The 21,286-nt window shown below is 37.7% G+C and overlaps 1 protein-coding gene and 1 pseudogene across 1 annotated transcript; both read right to left on the bottom strand.

The window, feature by feature from the left end:
• Nucleotides 1–4,026: 4,026 nt before the first annotated feature.
• Nucleotides 4,027–4,549, bottom strand: LOC131958321 (coatomer subunit zeta-1-like; annotated as a pseudogene).
• Nucleotides 4,550–7,805: 3,256 nt separating this feature from the next.
• On the bottom strand, nucleotides 7,806–8,957 carry LOC131958322 (mucin-2-like). The gene is made up of 3 exons (XM_059323288.1): nucleotides 8,942–8,957; nucleotides 8,444–8,853; nucleotides 7,806–8,177 (listed from the first exon to the last, which is right to left on the bottom strand). Exons 1-3 carry the CDS (start codon nucleotides 8,955–8,957, stop codon nucleotides 7,806–7,808), a joined length of 798 nt encoding a protein of 265 aa, XP_059179271.1.
• Nucleotides 8,958–21,286: the final 12,329 nt, after the last annotated feature.

Consider the following 21,286-nt stretch of genomic DNA (forward strand, 5'->3'; position numbering starts at 1 on the left):
TGGGCGGGTGGTTGTTGCATCTTGGTGGGCTGTCTACTTGATTACTTAACTGGACAGCCTTGACCTTTAAAGAATTCCACATTCATCCAGAGCACAAACATCCTTTAATACACCACACGTAAATTACGAGGGATACAGGGCCGGCATGGTTGGAGGCAGTATTGTACTGACCACATTATCCTTCTATAAACTGGGATAAAATAAAACAACTGCTAGATGGACTCTACTTCAACTGCTCTAATGTCTTTCAATCCTTAAAGGGCACCTAGCTTTAGTCACTTAAATAAACTATTCTATTATTAATGTGAGCGACACATCTTTAACTTCGGATATTTTATGAGAAGTCTGAAATGTGTAGGCCTATATGTCACTATATGATGAACAATTTTGTCAAGAAAACCCCCCCTCAAAAAAACCCTGAAAATTACAGACTAAGAAAGATGGCGTCAAAACACGTGCAGACTCATGGCATCACGTCTGGTCGACTCTGTCGCGGTTAGAACAGTTCATCTCCTGCGCGTGTTGTTCAACTTTACTTCAGAAACTTACGCAACACATAATTGATGAGAAAAAATATGAGTTATGAGATATTCTTTTAACATATTTTTGTTACCCAGCCATATTTTTTGCTGCTTAAATAAATAAGAAATATTGATTCTTAGAAATTTCCAGGCACCTTTTAAAGATATATTTAAATTCTTTGAACATTTTTCTCTTTGAAACAGATATTCATTCTTTTTCTGGAAGATTTCTAGATTGGAATAGAAAATTACGACATGAATGTAACTAGTATGCGGACAATTTCTGTTTTGACGCATGCAGCCTTCAGTGTCCTGAGTGATCTCGCTTCGAATCGAGAACCGGAAGTGTGGTGTTTCAAACCATTTTTTCCGGGAATTACCTTTTTTCAAATGTTTAAATAACTGATTTTGTCAACACACATCATCGGTGAGGGGAAGACTTGGGTGAGATGGGTCAAGTGGGTCAGGTGAGTGGGTTTGTAGGGGGGTTTTAAGATCAAAGAGAAATGCTGCTTCTTGACACCTTGAATGGCTTGTTGGAAAAAATAATGTAAAGTAAGATACAATATGTAAAGTAAAGGCAAAGGGCGAGCAGTGAAAAAAACAAGTTAATAAAAAGTCTAGTGACAATTTAAGCGCAATTTCCTTATGTTATCCATAACAATTTTAATTCGAGATAAATCATATATTCAGCAAATAAATAATGCAACACAAGTAGTTTCAATAATTCAAAAAAAAATAGAAAAAATCCTTTCGAACCTCCGCGCTTTGCGCTAAATCATCCTAGGCCTACAGGACGCTCAGTTTAAAAATTCTCAATTAATTTTTTGTGGCCGAACGAAAGGATATTTTTGAAAACTTTCTTCGACAATATTGTTCTAAATTATGGCAGGAATCGATTGGTAAATGTTTCAAGTCGCAAAGTGGTCTGGTTGCCGAGATATGGGCCAAAAACTGCATTTTTTCGAGGTTTTTTTTGGCTTTTCCGGGAAATCCAGGAAGGAATTCCGGGAATTTTTTTGGCCCATCTTCATCCTCGGAACTTGCTTAACATATTTGCTTTTGGAACTAGTCCTCGATATTGCTTCGTTGAGGAGAAGATACGACTTAAAGACGACTTAAAGCTGCGGACACACATCCATACATCCATTCCCAGAAATGACGATTTAATAAACGCAATTCTCCAGAATGGAAATTGCGCTAAAAAGGACAACGGAGGAAACAAGAATCTAGCGTAGTTGGTAGGGGTGGGGGTGTCTCTGCTGCGTCTTTATGAAGAAGTGCGTGTGTATTTAAATGTGGATAATGAATTGTATTTTCTGGAATTCATTGCATTCATGTAAGTGTTGTATGCATGGGAATAGGACTGTACGCCGTCAGCACATAAGTTGCTTTAAATTATCACAACATAAATTTTGTTGTCAAATAATTCGAACTCCCTCCCCCCCCCCCCTTCTTCCCCCCCCCCCCCCCCCCCCCCCGAAAATTATTAGGGAAACCTGTTAAAAAAATAAAATAAGAATCTTACCCTGCCAAAGGAGATCAATCTAAAAAAATATAACCCAGGCCAACCTGTTGGAGAGAAAACACCCGACCAAAAATACCTCCTCCATCACCACCTTCACCCCCCCCCCCCCCCCCCCCCAGCTCTCAATTTTAATTCGTTCTTCGTTTCACCTCTGACGTAGAGAGACGTATAACCTTTTTAACAGACATCGTAAAACAGACACGGAGACGGCTTAGTCTAGAGATATAACAAATGATTGATTATTCCATAAGTCCCGAGTTCTTTTTTTTTTTGTTTGTTTGTTTGTTCATACTTTAATTAATTTTATATATAAATTATCTCCCATACTAACATGGGAGGCAACACTATTCATTGAAATGAGCAATCACTTCGCTTTTAAAAAGGACAGACATCATTTCCAGGCATTTTTTCCTCAGGATGCCTTGTAACATGAACTTATTCTGGCAGTAAAGAGCAATGTTGGATGACAAACTCCCCCAACACAATTTTCACATTTCAAACATTTACACCGAGAGCAGGGCTGGGTAGCAAGGAGAAAACAATCCATGGCCCCAAACTTTGTTTCTATTACATTCATAAAAATGTATAGCAAGTCAGTCAAGTGAATGTCAGTCCCAAACTTTGTTTCTATTGCATTCATAGAAATGTATAGCAAGTCAGTCAAGTCAGTTATATTAATAGTGAGATGATTTAAAATGTTTGAACCTTGCCACACAGTCCACATACAGTCAAACTCTACACAAAATGGTCCAGTGACTTACACACAGTCCCATACAGTCAAACTCTACACAAAATGGTCCAGTGACTTGCATATAGTCCCCATACAGTCAAACTCTACACAAAATGGTCCAGTGACTTACACACAGTCCCCATACAAACTCTACACAAAATGGTCCAGTGACTTACACATAGTCCCCATACAAACTCTACACAAAATGGTCCAGTGACTTGCATATAGTCCCCATACAGTCAAACTCTACACAAAATGGTCCAGTGACTTGCATATAGTCCCCATACAAACTCTACACAAAATGGTCCAGTGACTTGCATATAGTCCCCATACAAACTCTACACAAAATGGTCCAGTGACTTGCATATAGTCCCCATACAAACTCTACACAAAATGGTCCAGTGACTTACACACAGTCCCCATACAGTCAAACTCTACACAAAATGGTCCAGTGACTTACACACAGTCCCCATACAAACTCTACACAAAATGGTCCAGTGACTTACACACAGTCCCCATACAAACTCTACACAAAATGGTCCAGTGACTTACACACAGTCCCCATACAAACTCTACACAAAATGGTCCAGTGACTTACACACAGTCCCCATACAAACTCTACACAAAATGGTCCAGTGACTTGCATATAGTCCCCATACAAACTCTACACAAAATGGTCCAGTGACTTACACACAGTCCACATACAGTCAAACTCTACACAAAATGGTCCAGTGACTTACACACAGTCCCCATACAGTCAAACTCCACACAAAATGGTCCAGTGACTTACACACAGTCCCCATACAAACTCTACACAAAATGGTCCAGTGACTTACACACAGTCCCCATACAGTCAAACTCTACACAAAATGGTCCAGTGACTTACACACAGTCCCCATACAGTCAAACTCTACACAAAATGGTCCAGTGACTTACACACAGTCCCCATACAGTCAAACTCTACACAAAATGGTCCAGTGACTTACACACAGTCCCCATACAAACTCTACACAAAATGGTCCAGTGACTTACACACAGTCCCCATACAAACTCTACACAAAATGGTCCAGTGACTTACACACAGTCCCCATACAAACTCTACACAAAATGGTCCAGTGACTTACACACAGTCCCCATACAGTCAAACTCTACACAAAATGGTCCAGTGACTTACACACAGTCCCCATACAAACTCTACACAAAATGGTCCAGTGACTTACACATAGTCCCTATACAGTCAAACTCTACACAAAATGGTCCAGTGACTTAGATACAAAAACTCATTTCAGTAGAGACTATTGATCTGGTCTTTGGCAGACTGCAACACTTGTGCCATCGTCTGTTCTCCCAGTGGAATATCTTCATTTCTTATTGCAACTTTCTGTACAATGGCGTTACTGTCTGCCTCTAATACAATCCCCCCATCACAGAGTTCATCAGCTGCCAAGAACACAGCATCTAAATTGTCAAGCAGTGCCCTGTTCTCAACATTCTTCCGCAATATTTGGCTGATTGAGTCATAGAATGCATTCAGAACACTGGCTAGAATGAGCTCATTCTCCATGGAGGAGCCCACAACATAGAAGAAAAGATCCACATTGCTCTTGTACACACAAGTCAGGCCTTTAAACATGATGATTTCAGCATTTGCTCTCTGTGTCTTGTTGAACAAATTCTTTTCAAAAGCTTTTGATCTTTTGCAGTTGGAAATGTTTCATAATAGTACTTTGCCAAGAGTCTAACAGACTCTTGGCAAAGTACTATTGCCATTTTTGACAATGACGGTAACACCGTCATTGTCAAAAATGGCAATAGCTTTGATAGAGTAATGTGACGGTTAAGAATACCACCGTCCATGTTGATTGTTGTTAGTTTTTGACGTGTTTTTTTTTTTACTTTTCTTTCTTTTTTTTTTTTTGATTTTTACTTTCTCGTATATACGAAGTATAGAGAAAGTATTGTAATCGTGCACAAAAATCACTTGAAATTTTAACAATTTTCACCGTATTACACCTCAGTCCTTCATCACATCCGAAGTACAGAGGACTTATTTTAATCGGGCAAAAATTATCAATCCAGATTTATCAAAATTAAGAGGTTTTATGCGTAATCCATTCTGAAAAACTGGGCTTTGCAATTCTGTCCGTATGTCTGTGTGTCTGTGTGTGTGTGTGTCCGTGTGTAAACACGATAACTTGAGTACCGTTACAGCTAGGTTGATGAAATTTCATATATAAGTATTTCATCGAAATCGTAGATCCGTATCAACTTTTGAGCGATTTCCGATAACCGGAAGTGGTACTTTTTCTACTTTGAATTTTTCAAAAGCCTATAACTTGAGTACTATTTCAGATAGATAAATGAAATTTCACAAGTAAATAACAGATCTAATTCTCTACCTTCTCTCAAATTTTGAGTAATTTCCGTTGAACGGAAGTAGTAATTTACGCTACTTCCGATTTCTCAAAAACCTAATGAAAATTTTTAAAGTACTAATAATATTGCGCACTATTATGCACTTTTTTATTTGGCGTTCAATTGGTGTGCAATTATTTTGTCTACGAGATTTTATTCTATTTTTAAAACTTTAAGTCTTTAAAATGAATTAAAAATCATGTCTATAGCCCGAGTTCCCATCCCCTGTTGTTTTATATAAGAATATTCGAGAAAGTTTAGGGGAGATCACTCCCGGTTTATTTTGGTTGTGACGTGTAAGTACAGAAATGAATTTAGTTACTACAAACATGACGCTATTTAAATACAACAACTGCTTACTTGTAGATTTTCCTTTGATTGATAAATGCTGTTAGTGCATACCATCATGTCACGTAAATAATAATTGTATTGGAAGAAATTCTCTGCAATTCTACAATTAAGCACGAAGAAAAATTTAAACAATATGAAACTATGAAAGATAAATTGAAACTAGAAGTTTATCAATTAGCTTTTAACGTTTTGAACAAATAGGTTCATTAATAGCTGCTTATTTCCCTTGAAAAAAACTAAACAAGGTGGACAGAAAAATGGGTTATCTCGCGGCCAAATGAATTATTTTCTTGGCGGGTTATAGATGAAGGGTAGCCCCAAAGCTTGGTCACCGCGTAAGCTGACCAATAGAAAGTAAGCATAAAATAACAAAAGTCGCGTGAACAATTCTATTTTAGTCCTGTAACTATTTTTAACTTTGAGGTCGCGAGTTTTTCCCATAACTTTACACCTCAATGTCGAGGTCAAATAATTACGTTGTTGAGGAACACTAGGAGGTGAGTGTTCTGTAGGTGAAGTGTGTATGTGTGTGTAGGTTGGTGAGTAAGTGGGGCATAAGTCAAAGATTGTTTTCCCAACTGTGAGAACGTGAGTAGTTTGTTGATAAGATGCAAGTAGGGCGAAGAAAACAATGTCTATTTTTAGATCAGTCACACCTATTTGTTTGTAATACTTGCATCGCTGGGGCAAATTTAGCTTGAGAGGGGCTGACAATTAGCCTCATCTTTTGACATGGATTGTCATATATTGTGATAGTATTATATATAGTGACAGTATGTTATATATTGTGACAGTATGTTATATATTGTGATAGTATGTTATATATTGTGATAGTATGTTATATATTGTGACAGTATGTTATATATTGTGACAGTATGTTATATATTGTGACAGTAAGTTATATATTGTGACAGTAAGTTATATATTGTGACAGTATGTTATATATTGTGACAGTATGTTATATATTGTGACAGTATGTCATATCTTGTGACAGTATGTTATATCTTGTGACAGTATGTTATATCTTGTGACAGTATGTTATATATTGTGACAGTATGTTATATATAGTGACAGTATGTTATATATTGTGACAGTATGTTATATATAGTGACAGTATGTTATATATTGTGACAGTATGTTATATATTGTGATAGTATGTTATATATTGTGATAGTATGTTATATATTGTGACAGTATGTTATATATTGTGACAGTATGTTATATATTGTGACAGTAAGTTATATATTGTGACAGTAAGTTATATATTGTGACAGTATGTTATATATTGTGACAGTATGTTATATATTGTGACAGTATGTCATATCTTGTGACAGTATGTTATATCTTGTGACAGTATGTTATATCTTGTGACAGTATGTTATATATTGTGACAGTATGTTATATATAGTGACAGTATGTTATATATTGTGACAGTATGTTATATATAGTGACAGTATGTTATATATTGTGACAGTATGTTATATATTGTGATAGTATGTTATATATTGTGACAGTATGTTATATATTGTGACAGTATGTTATATATTGTGACAGTAAGTTATATATTGTGACAGTAAGTTATATATTGTGACAGTATGTTATATATTGTGACAGTATGTTATATATTGTGACAGTATGTCATATCTTGTGACAGTATGTTATATCTTGTGACAGTATGTTATATCTTGTGACAGTATGTTATATATTGTGACAGTATGTTATATCTTGTGACAGTATGTTATATCTTGTGACAGTATGTTATATCTTGTGACAGTATGTTATATATTGTGACAGTATGTTATATATTGTGACAGTAAGTTATATATTGTGATAGTATGTTATATCTTGTGACAGTATGTTATATCTTGTGACAGTATGTTATATCTTGTGACAGTATGTTATATATTGTGACAGTATGTTATATATTGTGACAGTAAGTTATATATTGTGATAGTATGTTATATCTTGTGACAGTATGTTATATCTTGTGACAGTAAGTTATATATTGTGACAGTATGTTATATCTTGTGACAGTATGTTATATCTTCTGACAGTATGAGCCAGTATATACCAGACCCCTATCTAAAGGCACAAGACTCACTGGGTCCACTGAAGCGACAAGACCTCATTGAATCCACTAGTTAAATTGATAAAACGCCATCAGAAATTCTGAGCCTGAAAGTAACGCTAGACTTAAACCAAAGTTGGTGGTCCTTGTTGTCGAATTAGGTGAGCCTGGAATTTGGTGGTTATTGTAAGATTAGTGGTCCAGTTTGTGTTTGTTGGACCTGGTGTAGTTTGGTAGTCCTGGTGGAGTTTGGTGGACCTGGTGGAGTTTGGTGGTCCTGGTGGAGTTTAGTGGTCTTGGTGGAGTTTGGTTGTCCTGGTGGAGTTTGTTGGTCTTGGTGGAGTTTGGTGGTCCCGGTGGAGTTTGGTGGTCTTGGTGGAGTTTGGTGGAGTTTGGTGGTCTTGGTGGAGTTTGGTGGAGTTTGGTTGTCCTGATGGAGTTTAGTGGACCTGGTGGAGTTTGGTGGAGTTTGGTGGTCCTGGTGGAATTTGGTGGTCCTGGTGGAGTTTGGTGGAGTTTGGTTGTCCTGGTGGAGTTAGGTAGTCCTGGTGGAGTTTGGTGGTCCTGGTGGAGTTAGGTAGTCCTGGTGGAGTTTGGTAGTCCTGGTGGAGTTTGGTGGTCCTGGTGGAGTTAGGTAGTCCTGGTGGAGTTTGGTGGAGTTTGGTTGTCCTGGTGGAGTTTGGTGGTCCTGGTGGAGTTTGTAGTCCTGGTGGAGTTTGGTGGAGTTTGGTTGTCCTGGTGGAGTTAGGTAGTCCTGGTGGAGTTTGGTGGTCCTGGTGGAGTTAGGTAGTCCTGGTGGATTTTGGTGGTCCTGGTGGAGTTTGGTGGACCTGGTAGAGTTTGGTGGAGTTTGGTTGTCCTGGTGGAGTTAGGTAGTCCTGGTGGAGTTTGGTGGAGTTTGGTTGTCCTGGTGGAGTTTGGTGGTCCTGGTGGAGTTTGTAGTCCTGGTGGAGTTTGGTGGAGTTTGGTTGTCCTGGTGGAGTTAGGTAGTCCTGGTGGAGTTTGGTGGAGTTTGGTTGTCCTGGTGGAGTTTGGTGGTCCTGGTGGAGTTTGTAGTCCTGGTGGAGTTTGGTGGAGTTTGGTTGTCCTGGTGGAGTTTGGTGGTCCTGGTGGAGTTTGGTGGACCTGGTGGAGTTTGGTGGAGTTTGGTTGTCCTGGTGGAGTTTGGTGGTCCTGGTGGAGTTTGGTGGAGTTTGGTTGTCCTGGTGGAGTTTGGTGGTCCTGGTGGAGTTTGGTGGACCTGGTGGAGTTTCACGATATATTTTTTTTTACTTTTTTTTTAATTACCTGCTGCTTTAGATAAATAATGTTTTTCCAAACATCATTACCAATGTATTGCAACATCATTCACAACAATCCTATGTCTTTACCGTATCTTATTTTTGTTACTCTTCACTCAGTCAACCGGATCAAGGTGTGTGCGAATCCCACCAAGAGCTAAATTAAAACCTTAATTCCATTCATAAGCTACGTCGCAAAAAGGTCTATTTTAAATCAAAACCTTAATTACACCGTGTGACAAAAACATGCAAGAATGGCGATAAACCCACGTCGCTTATGGCACACCGAGTGCTAAAAATAAAGCCACAACTATGGAACACCGAATGACCTTGTTTGACGAATGGGAAAACAATTATTGCATTGAAAAATATTTACGTTACAAAAGAGCCGCCTCGTTTTGGCTGAGAGCGACGCGGCTAATGGTCTGAAGAATGCACGAGAGATGGGAGAAATTGTGCTCGCTTCACCAGCAAAAATACGTTGTTTTTTTCTACAAATTAAAATGAGGTGAAAGCGTACCAGCGAATGGGAAATAAAAATCTCAATTTAACTCGTTAATAACAAATAACATACGGTTTCTTTCTCGATGGGGATTGTAATCTTGAGAAAAAAAAATCGAAAATGAAAGCTTGACAAAAGTCGACGTTTTACACCATACTGAATCGGGAAAACCCAATTCTGCAATTTCGTCTGTGTGTGTGTGTCTTTGTATCTCTCTCTCTCTCTCCCTCCCTTACCCCCCCCCCCTTCTTTGTGTAAAAACATGATAACTTGAATGCCGTTTCAGTTTGGTGGATGAAATTCCATACATAAATATTGGATCCTATACGCAGTTTTCTATCGATTTTCCAGTAATTTCCGGTTACCGGAAGTGGTCCTTTCAATCTTTTCTTTGTTTCTCAAAAAAATTTAAAAAAAAAAAAAAAAAAAAAAAAAAAAAAAAAAAAAAAACAACGATGACACGAGTACCGTTTCAGTTAGGTGGACGAATTTCATATTAGACACTATCGACGTATGAGCGATTTTCGGTAAACAGAGTTTGATAATTGCATATCGTGTTCTCTTAAAGCAATATATATTATTTCAACATTCCACCTCTGGATATTTTATCGAAAGCCAAGCGGTTTTGTTAAAAACTTACCTACCATTAGTATAGCCCGATCCCACTGGAGGTGCCCCCCCCCCCCAACCCGTACAGTTATATACCAAGATTTAATAACCATCGTTTCTTTAGCTATGATACGAGAGAATTTATAAGCAAAAACCGAGCTAAAATAGTAGGGCTTAACATTAGGCAAGAACTTAAACCCGTCAAAATAAAACCGTCACAACCGTGTCACAAATATCACGCATGTCACAAGTGTAACTCGTACATACTGTCATAAGTAGAGTTTCTACATCAAGCCCCACTCCCATATCAATAAACTTATACTATAACACTTTCATCTCCTCCTCCCACCCCCGCCCTACACCCCCTCCAATACACCACACTTTCCTCCAATTCGCTACATTGTGTTCAACAGATCCCAACAAACAAATGATTCTTGTAAGTGAGCACTGTGACCGCCCGCCGTGCACCTGCAGTATAGACAATGTGTGCTCTGACATGACGGGGGTGAGCAGGAAAAAATTATGACGTAGTTCAACCCGGCTCTACGCTATAAGCTCGCGCGTCTGATGCATCTTTCTACTCACCAGTTTCAACACTCAACGTGACTGACTCGACCTTGAGTTGCTTAGACTTTTTTCACTCAAGACTTGCTGAATTTCTTTCGCATTTTAACTTTTCGCCTAGATTGGTTGATAAAGCAGGAAATACGAATTTTATTTAAAATAAAAAACAACGCAATGTAAGTTGATAAGTTTTTGCATGCTTTTTACTAAAACTGCAAGCATGCAAGTTTCGTTTTTTTTTCCCCAGAATAAGCACAAACGAAATTTATAATTAAACTTACATATATGTATTACGCTAACGAAAGTTAGTATCTATGTCGCTGATTTTAATAATACGGAATAAGGCTTTGAGTTTATATCTGTTTATATTTAAACGAAACAATTTTAGAACTAATAAAAAAAAAACCAGTTGTTTATCAACATAATTTCAGTCAAGTAAATTTAACGGTTTCCTGACTACAGTTATCTCAGAGTTATCTGGCATTCAGCCAAGCGTTACCCGTCAGATCCTGTTCTGCCAATTCTGTTTACTGTCATGGCATAGAGGTTTATTGCGGATTTCTAGTCACATATAACCATTTGTTTTAACCACGTGATAGAAAAAGCCAGTCTCTTGAAAACATTGACGTCACGATCTCATAATTTGTATAAGATTTAAATAAACAAAATATCATTTCCCAGTATGTTGTTAAAATTTAATATATAACGGCCAGTATAAATAAAAATAACACTATATGTTTGGACCCAAATTTAAGAATACGTTTGTAAATTTTCGGTTGTTCAATGGAAAACCTTCATTGCAAAAATACATTAAAAAGATTTACATTATATGATAATATTTCGAGTTTTATTTTCTTTAAATGGCAATTATAAATTAAATTTTTTTTTTTTAATTTAAATTTTACTTTATTGATGTGGTGGTGTGGCTTAGCTGTTGAGAGCTAGATTGCTAACCCGATAGTCTAGAGTTCGAATCCGGGTTCAAGTCAGTAGAATGTCACTGGGTCTAAAGGCGGTTGGGCATAGTTTAAATGCTGAGTTCTATGTAACAGATGAACACTACTTCATCTGCCCAAATGTCTTGGGCACGAACGGGAAAAAAATATAAATTGTTTTAGATTGTCGTTGTTCAAAATATTTTTTATGAGAGGTCAATACATTCTTGACGTCACAAAACAACGCCAGAGGAGTGTTTACTTAGTGACACCACGCTGAGTAAAATGTGCTGATTAATAATATTCACTTGTTTTGCAAATACGCAGCTTTTGTTATCGTAAAAAGATACATTTTAAAAAAATGTAATTATTTTTTTTTTAACATTGCAGGACGCGCCTAAACAAAACGTGTGCAACAAACAAGAATCTGATGCGACTTTTCTGGCAACTGCTTCCGGTGATGACGCTGTGCGTCTTGTCTCTGGCCACTTCCTTGTCGGCTGCTCCCGTCACGACGCGGGAACCCACGGAACTAGACACGTGCATGTACCAGTGCCACGGCGAGTTCAGCGTCTGCTACTTCAACGTCACCAACCGCTACCTGCTCGACACCTGCATCGACAACTACAACGCCTGCTTCACCGACTGCTACGGCCTGCTGGATACGTACTACTGACGTCACCGTCGTCTGCCACTTCTGCTTAAGTCCGCGGCTTTATGAAATTAGCGAACAGGTAAAGCCATTTAAAAAAATGAAACAACGAAAAAAAAAATTGTAGGAGGCGATGCTTTAAAAATCAGACATGAATAGTATCTGATTTCAAGCGCAGTGATAGTTTTGCCATCTAGGAATTATTTCTCAATTAGAAAAAAAATTCTGTTCCCTTTTACAGGATTATATTTCTTATAGGAACCGTTTATAACGACAAGGAGTAGTTTTACCGTAAAGTTTATTTTAAATAGCACATATTAGCATATTTTTTTTTTATATTAGCACATGTTAAAATTTTGTTTATATATATAATTATGTATACATATTTTTAACTTTTTATTATCATATTTATGTGTTATCATATTTATATGTTAACATATAAAAATGTTATTATGTTATCACCATATGTGTATGTTAGGATATCTATGCGGTGGTATATTTATATATTACTATATTTATACGTTAGCATATTGATGTTTGCGCATTTATAAATTAACATATTTTATGCTAATATATTTGTTACATGTCTGCATTTTATATGTAAGCATATTTATATATTAACATACTTATATGTTAGTGCATATATGTTACGATGTATGTGTGTTGCATATGGTGGTACAAAAATGTAAATTAAATGTTTGTTTTGTCCAATAGTGTGGTCCGCATTTTAAAATTTTACAACACTCAACACACAATAGGTCATTTACATATTTGATTCACAAACACACACCTACACCCACACCCACCCACCCACACCACACAATGCTGTGACACGATACCTCATTTACTATTTGACAAGACTTGCCCTTGCCGTTTACTTGGAAGGCACACACACACACACACACCTACACCCACACCCACCCACCCACCCACACAACACAATGCTGTGACACGATACCTCATTTACTATTTGACAAGACTTGCCCCAACCGTTTACTTGGTAGGCGCACACACACACACACACACTACACACACATACGGCACACTACACACACGACACACACGCGCTTACGTGATTGACACAGCACACACGCACATTCGTCATACCACACGTCACACTATACCACACTCCGCACCACAAACCACACACGACACACTATACCACACTCTGCGCATCATACCACCCCCCCCCCCACACACACACATACGACACACCACACTTCACATGTTTTTTTTGCCGTCTAAGAAGGCCTCGTGTTTACAATAAATATTTCTCTCAGACAATGTAAAATTAGTCTCTATCATTGTTGCGTTTCGAAAGTGGTATCCTTAATTAAGTGTGGCTAATTGGGTAACCACAGGCAGTTAACCGATATTTGAAAGATGGAGAGGAGACACAGGTGAGAAACTGCAGACGTGGGTGTTTGGCTTTACCTGAGCCGAAGTTTATTTGAAAACATTTTGTATTAAAGGTGTGTGGGGTGTGTGTGTGTGTGTGTGTGTGTGTGTGTGTGTGTGTGTGGTTGGGGAGTTGTTTCCCGTTTTGCTGTGTTGTATCCTCCCCCTCCTCTCCACACAAAATACGAGGGTTGTAGATCTGGGGGGTTCAAAGGTTTTTAAATAACATATACTCAAACTTAAATTTCATCCAACAAAATTTATCGTTGTTAACTCAAGCATATCTTCTAACTTATGTTGAGTACCAATTAGAGCTGAGAGTGCTCATTGATAAATGTTAAATTATTTGGATTTCAGTCTGTGTGAAGGGTCTAGATAGGAAATAATGAATAAATAGGCAGTAGTTTGTTTATTCCAACTAACGCTGAGTACTACTTAGTACTGAGTGAGCTCATTCAAATCCCAACACAAAAATAAACACACTGTTTCGTGTTTAAAGAAACAGACAAAACCAACTTCACCAGCCACTTGTTAAATCTTAAAATGTTTATAATTTTAAATAGAATTATATTCCGTTTCCACGTAAATATTGTTGCAAAAGAGCTACAACACGAATATTCAGGTACATTTTAGCACATCTTCGTTCAGTGCAGTTTTGCTTTGCTTTGATTTTTGATTCGTTAATTTTTTTTTTATTAAAGCCGACACTTAGACTCAACGAATTCATCCTCGCATTCAGATATTTGAGCGACGATCGCAGCTACTTAATTCTGCATTGGTAAAGCTAAATGCCGCGACTGAACAAAAACTACCCTATTGATACATAAACGTATGAACATGACTCCTTTAGATCAACCAAGCAGACAAATCTTTTCATTATACCGATTATAAAAATCATTCTATTTTAAAACTGTAACACACACCCATGTAACACACGCACACACACACACACAATTACTGTAACACACACCCCTGTAACGCACGCACACACACACAGTTTCACCCCTAGCGGCAATCTTTTAAGCCAGCCTCTCGGTAGTCCGCGGTTATCCGAAAGTTTAGCACCAGGTGACCTCACGCCTGCAGAGATCTGATGCCTCATTTTTTGGGTGACCTGTCGGGCAAGTTTGTTAAAAAAAAAAACAGGAGAGCTGATTCAACTGTCGCGATAATATCAGCCATAACATTGGCGTCCGCAGCGAGGGGGTAACAAAACTCGGACACAAATTTCTTTTGAACTCACCCCGTCTTTGTCAGAAATTTACCCTCTATATCAACAGTAAAAAAACAACATTTTTTTGCTCAATCTGATAACGTAAAGCATTTTTAAGTAAAAATTCTGCAAAGATGCAAAAATATCTCATTTTTTTTAGGAAAATTACACCCGAGCATATTTCAAGAGTAAAAATAAAAGTACATAACTGAGATTTAAAAATAAAATGGAATTTAAAATCCCATGAATAGCACCGAAGAAAGCTCATACAATTAAGGGGAGATAACTCTAAGAAATCTGAACCGGTGACAAGTGACAGATGAATTTTTATTCTTCACCGCAGCGTTATTTAACTTTCTAAGTGGCTCCGCATACACGTCTCACACAAGTGATCCATGCACGCTTTACAGCTTTAGAGCCGGAGATCACTTGTGTTTAGAACTGACTGTGCAACGATTGACTGAACAGAACGGAGGGAACAACGCGGTGAGGTGGGAAGAAGGGGGTGTGTGGGGTGTGGGGGATGTTTGACAGGATTGAAGGTGAGGATGGATGGGGGGGGGGGGGGGGTGTTCAACGGGTTCGATTCAAATGTCGAGATGTTGTCTTGACATGATCAAGTCAGATGTTAAATGACAGTTGTCATTTACATGGCGTGTAAACAAGAGGGGAAGATTTTTTTTTAAAACTACATCGGGAGGGGAGGGGGAGGGATTCATCAGACCATCTTCGCTGGTGGCTTTTATGCCGAAGATCTAGATATAAAAAAACCATAGCTTAGTACCATCGGATCCCCTACACAGTCTGGTCAACTGTGTTCATATGTCAGGTGTAACACAGGCCAAGTTCAATGAGCTCTATCTAGTCCCATGAGATTTATCTAGTCCCATGAGATTTATCTAGTCCCATGAGATTTATCTAGTCCCATGAGATTTATCTAGTCCCATGAGATTTATCTAGTCCCATGAGATTTATCTAGTCCCGTGAGATTTATCTAGTCCCATGAGATTTATCTAGTCCCATGAGATTTATCTAGTCCCATGAGATTTATCTAGTCCCATGAGATTTATCTAGTCCCATGAGATTTATCTAGTCCCATGAGATTTATCTAGTCCCATGAAATCTATCTAGTCCCATAAACTCTATCTAGTCCCATGAGATTTATCTAGTCCCATGAGATATATCTAGTCCCATAAACTCTATCTAGTCCCATGAGATTTATCTAGTCCCATGAAATCTATCTAGTCCCATAAACTCTATCTAGTCCCATGAGATTTATCTAGTCCCATGAGATTTATCTAGTCCTATGAGATTTATCTAGTCCCATGAGATTTATCTAGTCCCATGAGATTTATCTAGTCCCATAAACTCTATCTAGTCCCATGAGATTTATCTAGTCCCATGATATTTATCTAGCCCCATGAGATTTATCTAGTCCCATGAGATTTATCTAGTCCCATGAGATTTATCTAGTCACATGACCTCTATCTAGTCCCATGATATTTATCTAGTTCCATGAGATTTATCTAGTCCCATGAGATTTATCTAGTCCCATAAGCTCTATCTAGTCCCATGAAATTTATCTAGTCCCATAAGCTATATCTAGTCCCATGAGATTTATCTAGTCCCATAAGCTCTATCTAGTCCCATGAGATTTATCTAGTCCCATAAGCTCTATCTAGTCCCATGAGATTTATCTAGTCCCATAAGCTCTATCTAGTCCCATCAAATTTATCTAGTCCCATAAGCTCTATCTAGTCCCATGAGATTTATCTAGTCCCATAAGCTCTATCTAGTCCCATGAAATTTATCTAGTCCCATAAGCTCTATCTAGTCCCATGAAATTTATCTAGTCCCATGAGCTCTATCTAGTTCCATGAGATTTATCTAGTCCCATGAGATTTATCTAGTCCCATAAGCTCTATCTAGTCCCATGAAATTTATCTAGTCCCATGAGCTCTATCTAGTTCCATGAGATTTATCTAGTCCCATGAGATTTATCTAGTCCCATAAGCTCTATCTAGTCCCATGAAATTTATCTAGTCCCATGAGCTCTATCTAGTCCCATGAGATTTATCTAGACCCATGAGATCTATCTACAAGTTGAATCTGTCTAAACCTTCATTCCAGCCCATCATGGCGCAGTTTAGTAAAGACTGAACCCAATCGTGGGGCGTAAAAAAAACGACGTTACTCGAATTACTGCTAAGGGTCTGACGATCTATTGGAACTTTACTTTCTCTAACATAAGTTAGGTATCCATCAGAGCTGGGTGGACTCAAGGACCGGGATCCGAACTCGAGACTTTCGTATTAGCAGTGGTAGGCTCTACCAACCGACGTCCCATACAGAAAGTAAACTTGACGTGCAAATGCCCAAGTGGTGTGCGTATGGGTATGTGTGTGCGTGTGTGTGTGTGTGTACGTGCTGGTGCATCGAATAAACCACAGTATCATCGATACTGTTATTGTACCCATTATTCATACCACTCTTGAAACCACACACCGATTCTGAAACAACATACCACCATTATACGTCATATCGCTCACTTTAATAAACACTACTAGTTAAAAATAAAACAATTTTATAAACGAAACAAAATACTCCTGCTGTATTTGTGCTCAGTGAGCATGTTTTTAAATAGACTAGAAGATTCAGTGCACGTTTTCTACCCTTTTAAAAAAATCTTTGTAATAAATTGCAAGACAGACATCAATTTCTGCTCAACATTTGTGACGCTAACGCACACTATCTTGATTTAAATCTGGGTAGAACGCAGCTAATGGAAGATTTATTTTGGATGTAAACGTTCCAGATTTTGGCCGTAAAATTAAATGGATGTATGGGCGTGGTCAGTCAGGTAGTGAACTGCAGGGTTGGGCAATAGCTGGCATGGGTTCAAATCTTCAGGAATTGGGTCAGCTCTGTATGTTGTCGGTGTTGGACAAACTACTGACATGCAGTATGACAAACTACTGACATGCAGCATGACAGTATGACAAACTACTGACATGCAGCATGACAAACTACTGACATACAGCATGACATTATGACAAACTACTGACATACAGCATGACAGTATGGCAAACTACTGACATGCAGCATGACATTATAACAAACTACTGACATACAGCATGACATTATAACAAACTACTGACATGCAACATGACAGTATGACAAACTACTGACATACAGCATGACATTATAACAAACTACTGACATGCAGCATGACAAAGTACTGACATGCAACATGACAGTATGACAAACTACTGACATACAGCATGACAGTATGACAAACTACTGACATACAGCATGACATTATAACAAACTACTGACATGCAGCATGACAAACTACTGACATGCAACATGACAGTATGACAAACTACTGACATACAGCATGACATTATAACAAACTACTGACATGCAGCATGACAAACTACTGACATGAAGCATGACAGTATGACAAACTACTGTCATTCTGCATATCCGATTATACAAATAAATATCGTAAACATTATCTAAATAATTCATATAGCCAAAGACAGCGTAGAGCGCTAGACTGCTAACCCGTAAGTCTCGAGTTCGAATCCGGGTTCAAGTCAGTAGACTGTCCCTGAGTCCACCCAACTCTGGTGGGTACCTAACTCACGTTAGGGTAAGTAAAGGCGGCTGTGCGTAGTGCTGACCACACTATTTCTTCATATGCCGAGGTCACAGAAACAGTTGAACTCTACTTCACTTGTCCGATGGACCGTCAGATTCGAAAAGGGAACTTTTGAAGACGTAAAATAATTACAAAATAAAATAGAATTCTTTATGTCGACTTGAGAAACAGCGACTTTCAAAGTCCAATACTAATTTTTTTACTGTCTGATTACTTTTTACGTGTACAAGAATGTAAAATAGTAGATTAAAACGCATCTATAGGGAATACAAATAAAATAATTATAAAATAATTATCTTAACTCATTCCGTCTTACGATGATAGCACTGTAAATTGTAGCTTTCCTGATTTTAAAATTACTCCACTTTAGTAACTTGATGTTTTAAACAAACTTTTAATAAAAAATATAATATAATATAAATGCTATTACAATTTATTGTATCGTGTAATCTATTTCTTTAGATTTCTAAAAACTAGAAAAAAGAATATGTAAAAAACCAGCAAACAAAACGAGATCCATTTCTGTTTTTTATGTGCCTACAAATATAAACTTGGCAGCCCTCGAGTTACCCCACTTTAATGACTAGATGTAATTAAAGTTTTAAAAAATTATCACAGTGTTGGCCAACTTGAAATGATTGAAGTTAACGAAAAGATTAAATTCAGAACCGCTTCTGTTGTTTCAATTGTAGGCTGGGCCTAAACAATCCCATTGTTTGGGTGGGGCAGAATGATTAATTAAACTGGCGTAGATCGTAACCCACACAGATACATTTAAATGATCACACATACCTGTATTTATTAATATATATTGATATATTATTTATTTATTTATGTATTTATTAATATATATTCATGAAGTAGTGGTACATACAGATAAAAACAACGTATTCATAATATTAAATAGCTAACAGGATATATACTTAAGACTTATAAAATACATATTTGACCTTTAGTCATATATATATATATATATATATATATATATATATATATATATATATATATATATATATATATATATATATATAAATATATATATTTCAAAGTATCTCCACTTTAACCCTAAACCCAACATAACTCTGCCTTTATCCTAGGCTAACACTAGCCTAAACCAGCGTGTTAGCCTAAGGAACAAGGACGTCAGCCAGCCTGCTGTGAGCTACCAGTTGCCCAACCCCAGCCCACCAGCCGAGGCCTTGTCCTGTCAATATGTCTTATTGTGTGTTAAAAGAAGGCTAAATATTCATGATTTAATACCCCACATATTTAACCAAACCAGGCGAGACCAGTCCTTTAACATCAAGTGCTTTCCATCCGATTGTACCATCTGCCAAATTTTTCTCTTTAAAACCACGTTGTTCGTTCTCCGACTCGAGATCTCCTATTCAGATCTCGGCTCTTATGAAGCGTGCAAAAAGCTGTAAAGAAAGTGACGTTAAAAGTTCGCTCTCGCCTTGTGCCGATCCGTTGTTTCCTTTGGGCGGATGGACTTAGTTATAAACAGTTAGTCCGCTGATAAAATGGAGTAACGGCCCTTTGAGCACTGGGCCGTCTATAGCCATGGCCGCCAACATAAAGGGCGGTAATTTGTTAAGTGCATTAAAAATCTCGCTTTCGCATCACTTTTGTCAGCGTTCATTCAATCGTTTGAACCCGGAGCTTCGGGGAATGACAGGCATTGAAGACCTAGAGGGTCCTAAACTTTTTAACCCCCTCCCTCCCCCTACACATTTCAATATTTTGTGAAAAGCCCCCATTAGCAAAGGACATGAAATCATCAAACGTAGCAGAGCATTAGCAGACGATAAGACACAAGCTAAAGGTGATAAGACACAAGTTAAAAGTGATAAGATACAAGCTAAAAGTAATAAGTAACAAGCCACAAGTCATAAGGCACAAGCTAAAAGTGATATTGATAAGACACAAGCTAAAAGTGATAAGACACAAGCTAAAAGTGATAAGACACAAGCTAAAAGTGATAAGACTCAAGCTAAAAGTGATAAAACACAAGTTAAAAGTGATAAGACACAAGCTAAAAGTGATGAAACACAAGCTAAAAGTGATAAGACACAAGTATAAGACACAAGCTAAAGGTGATAAGACTCAAACTAAAAGCATCTGACATCCATTTGTATAGCAGTCTAAAACTAATGTAGTCGTTTAAAGAGCACTGACCACTTTTAAAACTGTATGTTAGTGAATTTACCCCCCCCCCCCAACCCAACCTTACCACTCCCCCCTCCCTATAGAAACCAACCTGTTAATTTTTGCGGCACTTTAGGAACGGTATAGTGATCATATTCGGTGTAGGGGAAGTTATTCTTTTGTTTTATATGTCTCTATCTATTTACACACACATAATATACACACACATATACACACACATATACACACACACACACACCCATATATATATATGAATATATATATATATATATATATATATATATATATATATATATATATATATATATATATATATATATATATATATATATGTATATATATATATATATATATATATATATATAATTCCTGTATATTTGGGCCACCTGTATTGAAGGATTGCCATACCACCTGGTAGCAAATATTTTCTCTCTACCTTTACTAGCCCTGGGGCAAACTTTTCAATTAGTTACACCTGTAGTTGGTGATTTCAAACACAGCGTCTTATGTTCAACCACCGAACAACAACTTCACCCCATTGAAATAAACCACAGTAACGTTTGCCTCTAAACTAATGACCACGTCCACACCTCGCTCGAATTGTATCGTTTCTAAAACACGGCGCACTTTGGCTTTAAGACTGGCTAGACATTGTATGCGCCATTTACTGAAAGTTCTCGACCTTAC

The sequence above is a fragment of the Physella acuta genome, unplaced genomic scaffold (genome assembly GCF_028476545.2).
Source record: "Physella acuta isolate Inbredline_101_S28 unplaced genomic scaffold, ASM2847654v3 ptg001317l, whole genome shotgun sequence".
NCBI classification, from domain to species: Eukaryota; Metazoa; Mollusca; class Gastropoda; family Physidae; genus Physella; species Physella acuta.

Coding starts and splice junctions, on each gene's coding strand:
- LOC131958322 (XM_059323288.1), bottom strand. Junction 8,178..8,443: donor ACTCCACCAAACTCTACCAG/GTCCACCAAACT, acceptor TAACTCCACCAG/GACCACCAAACTCCACCAGG.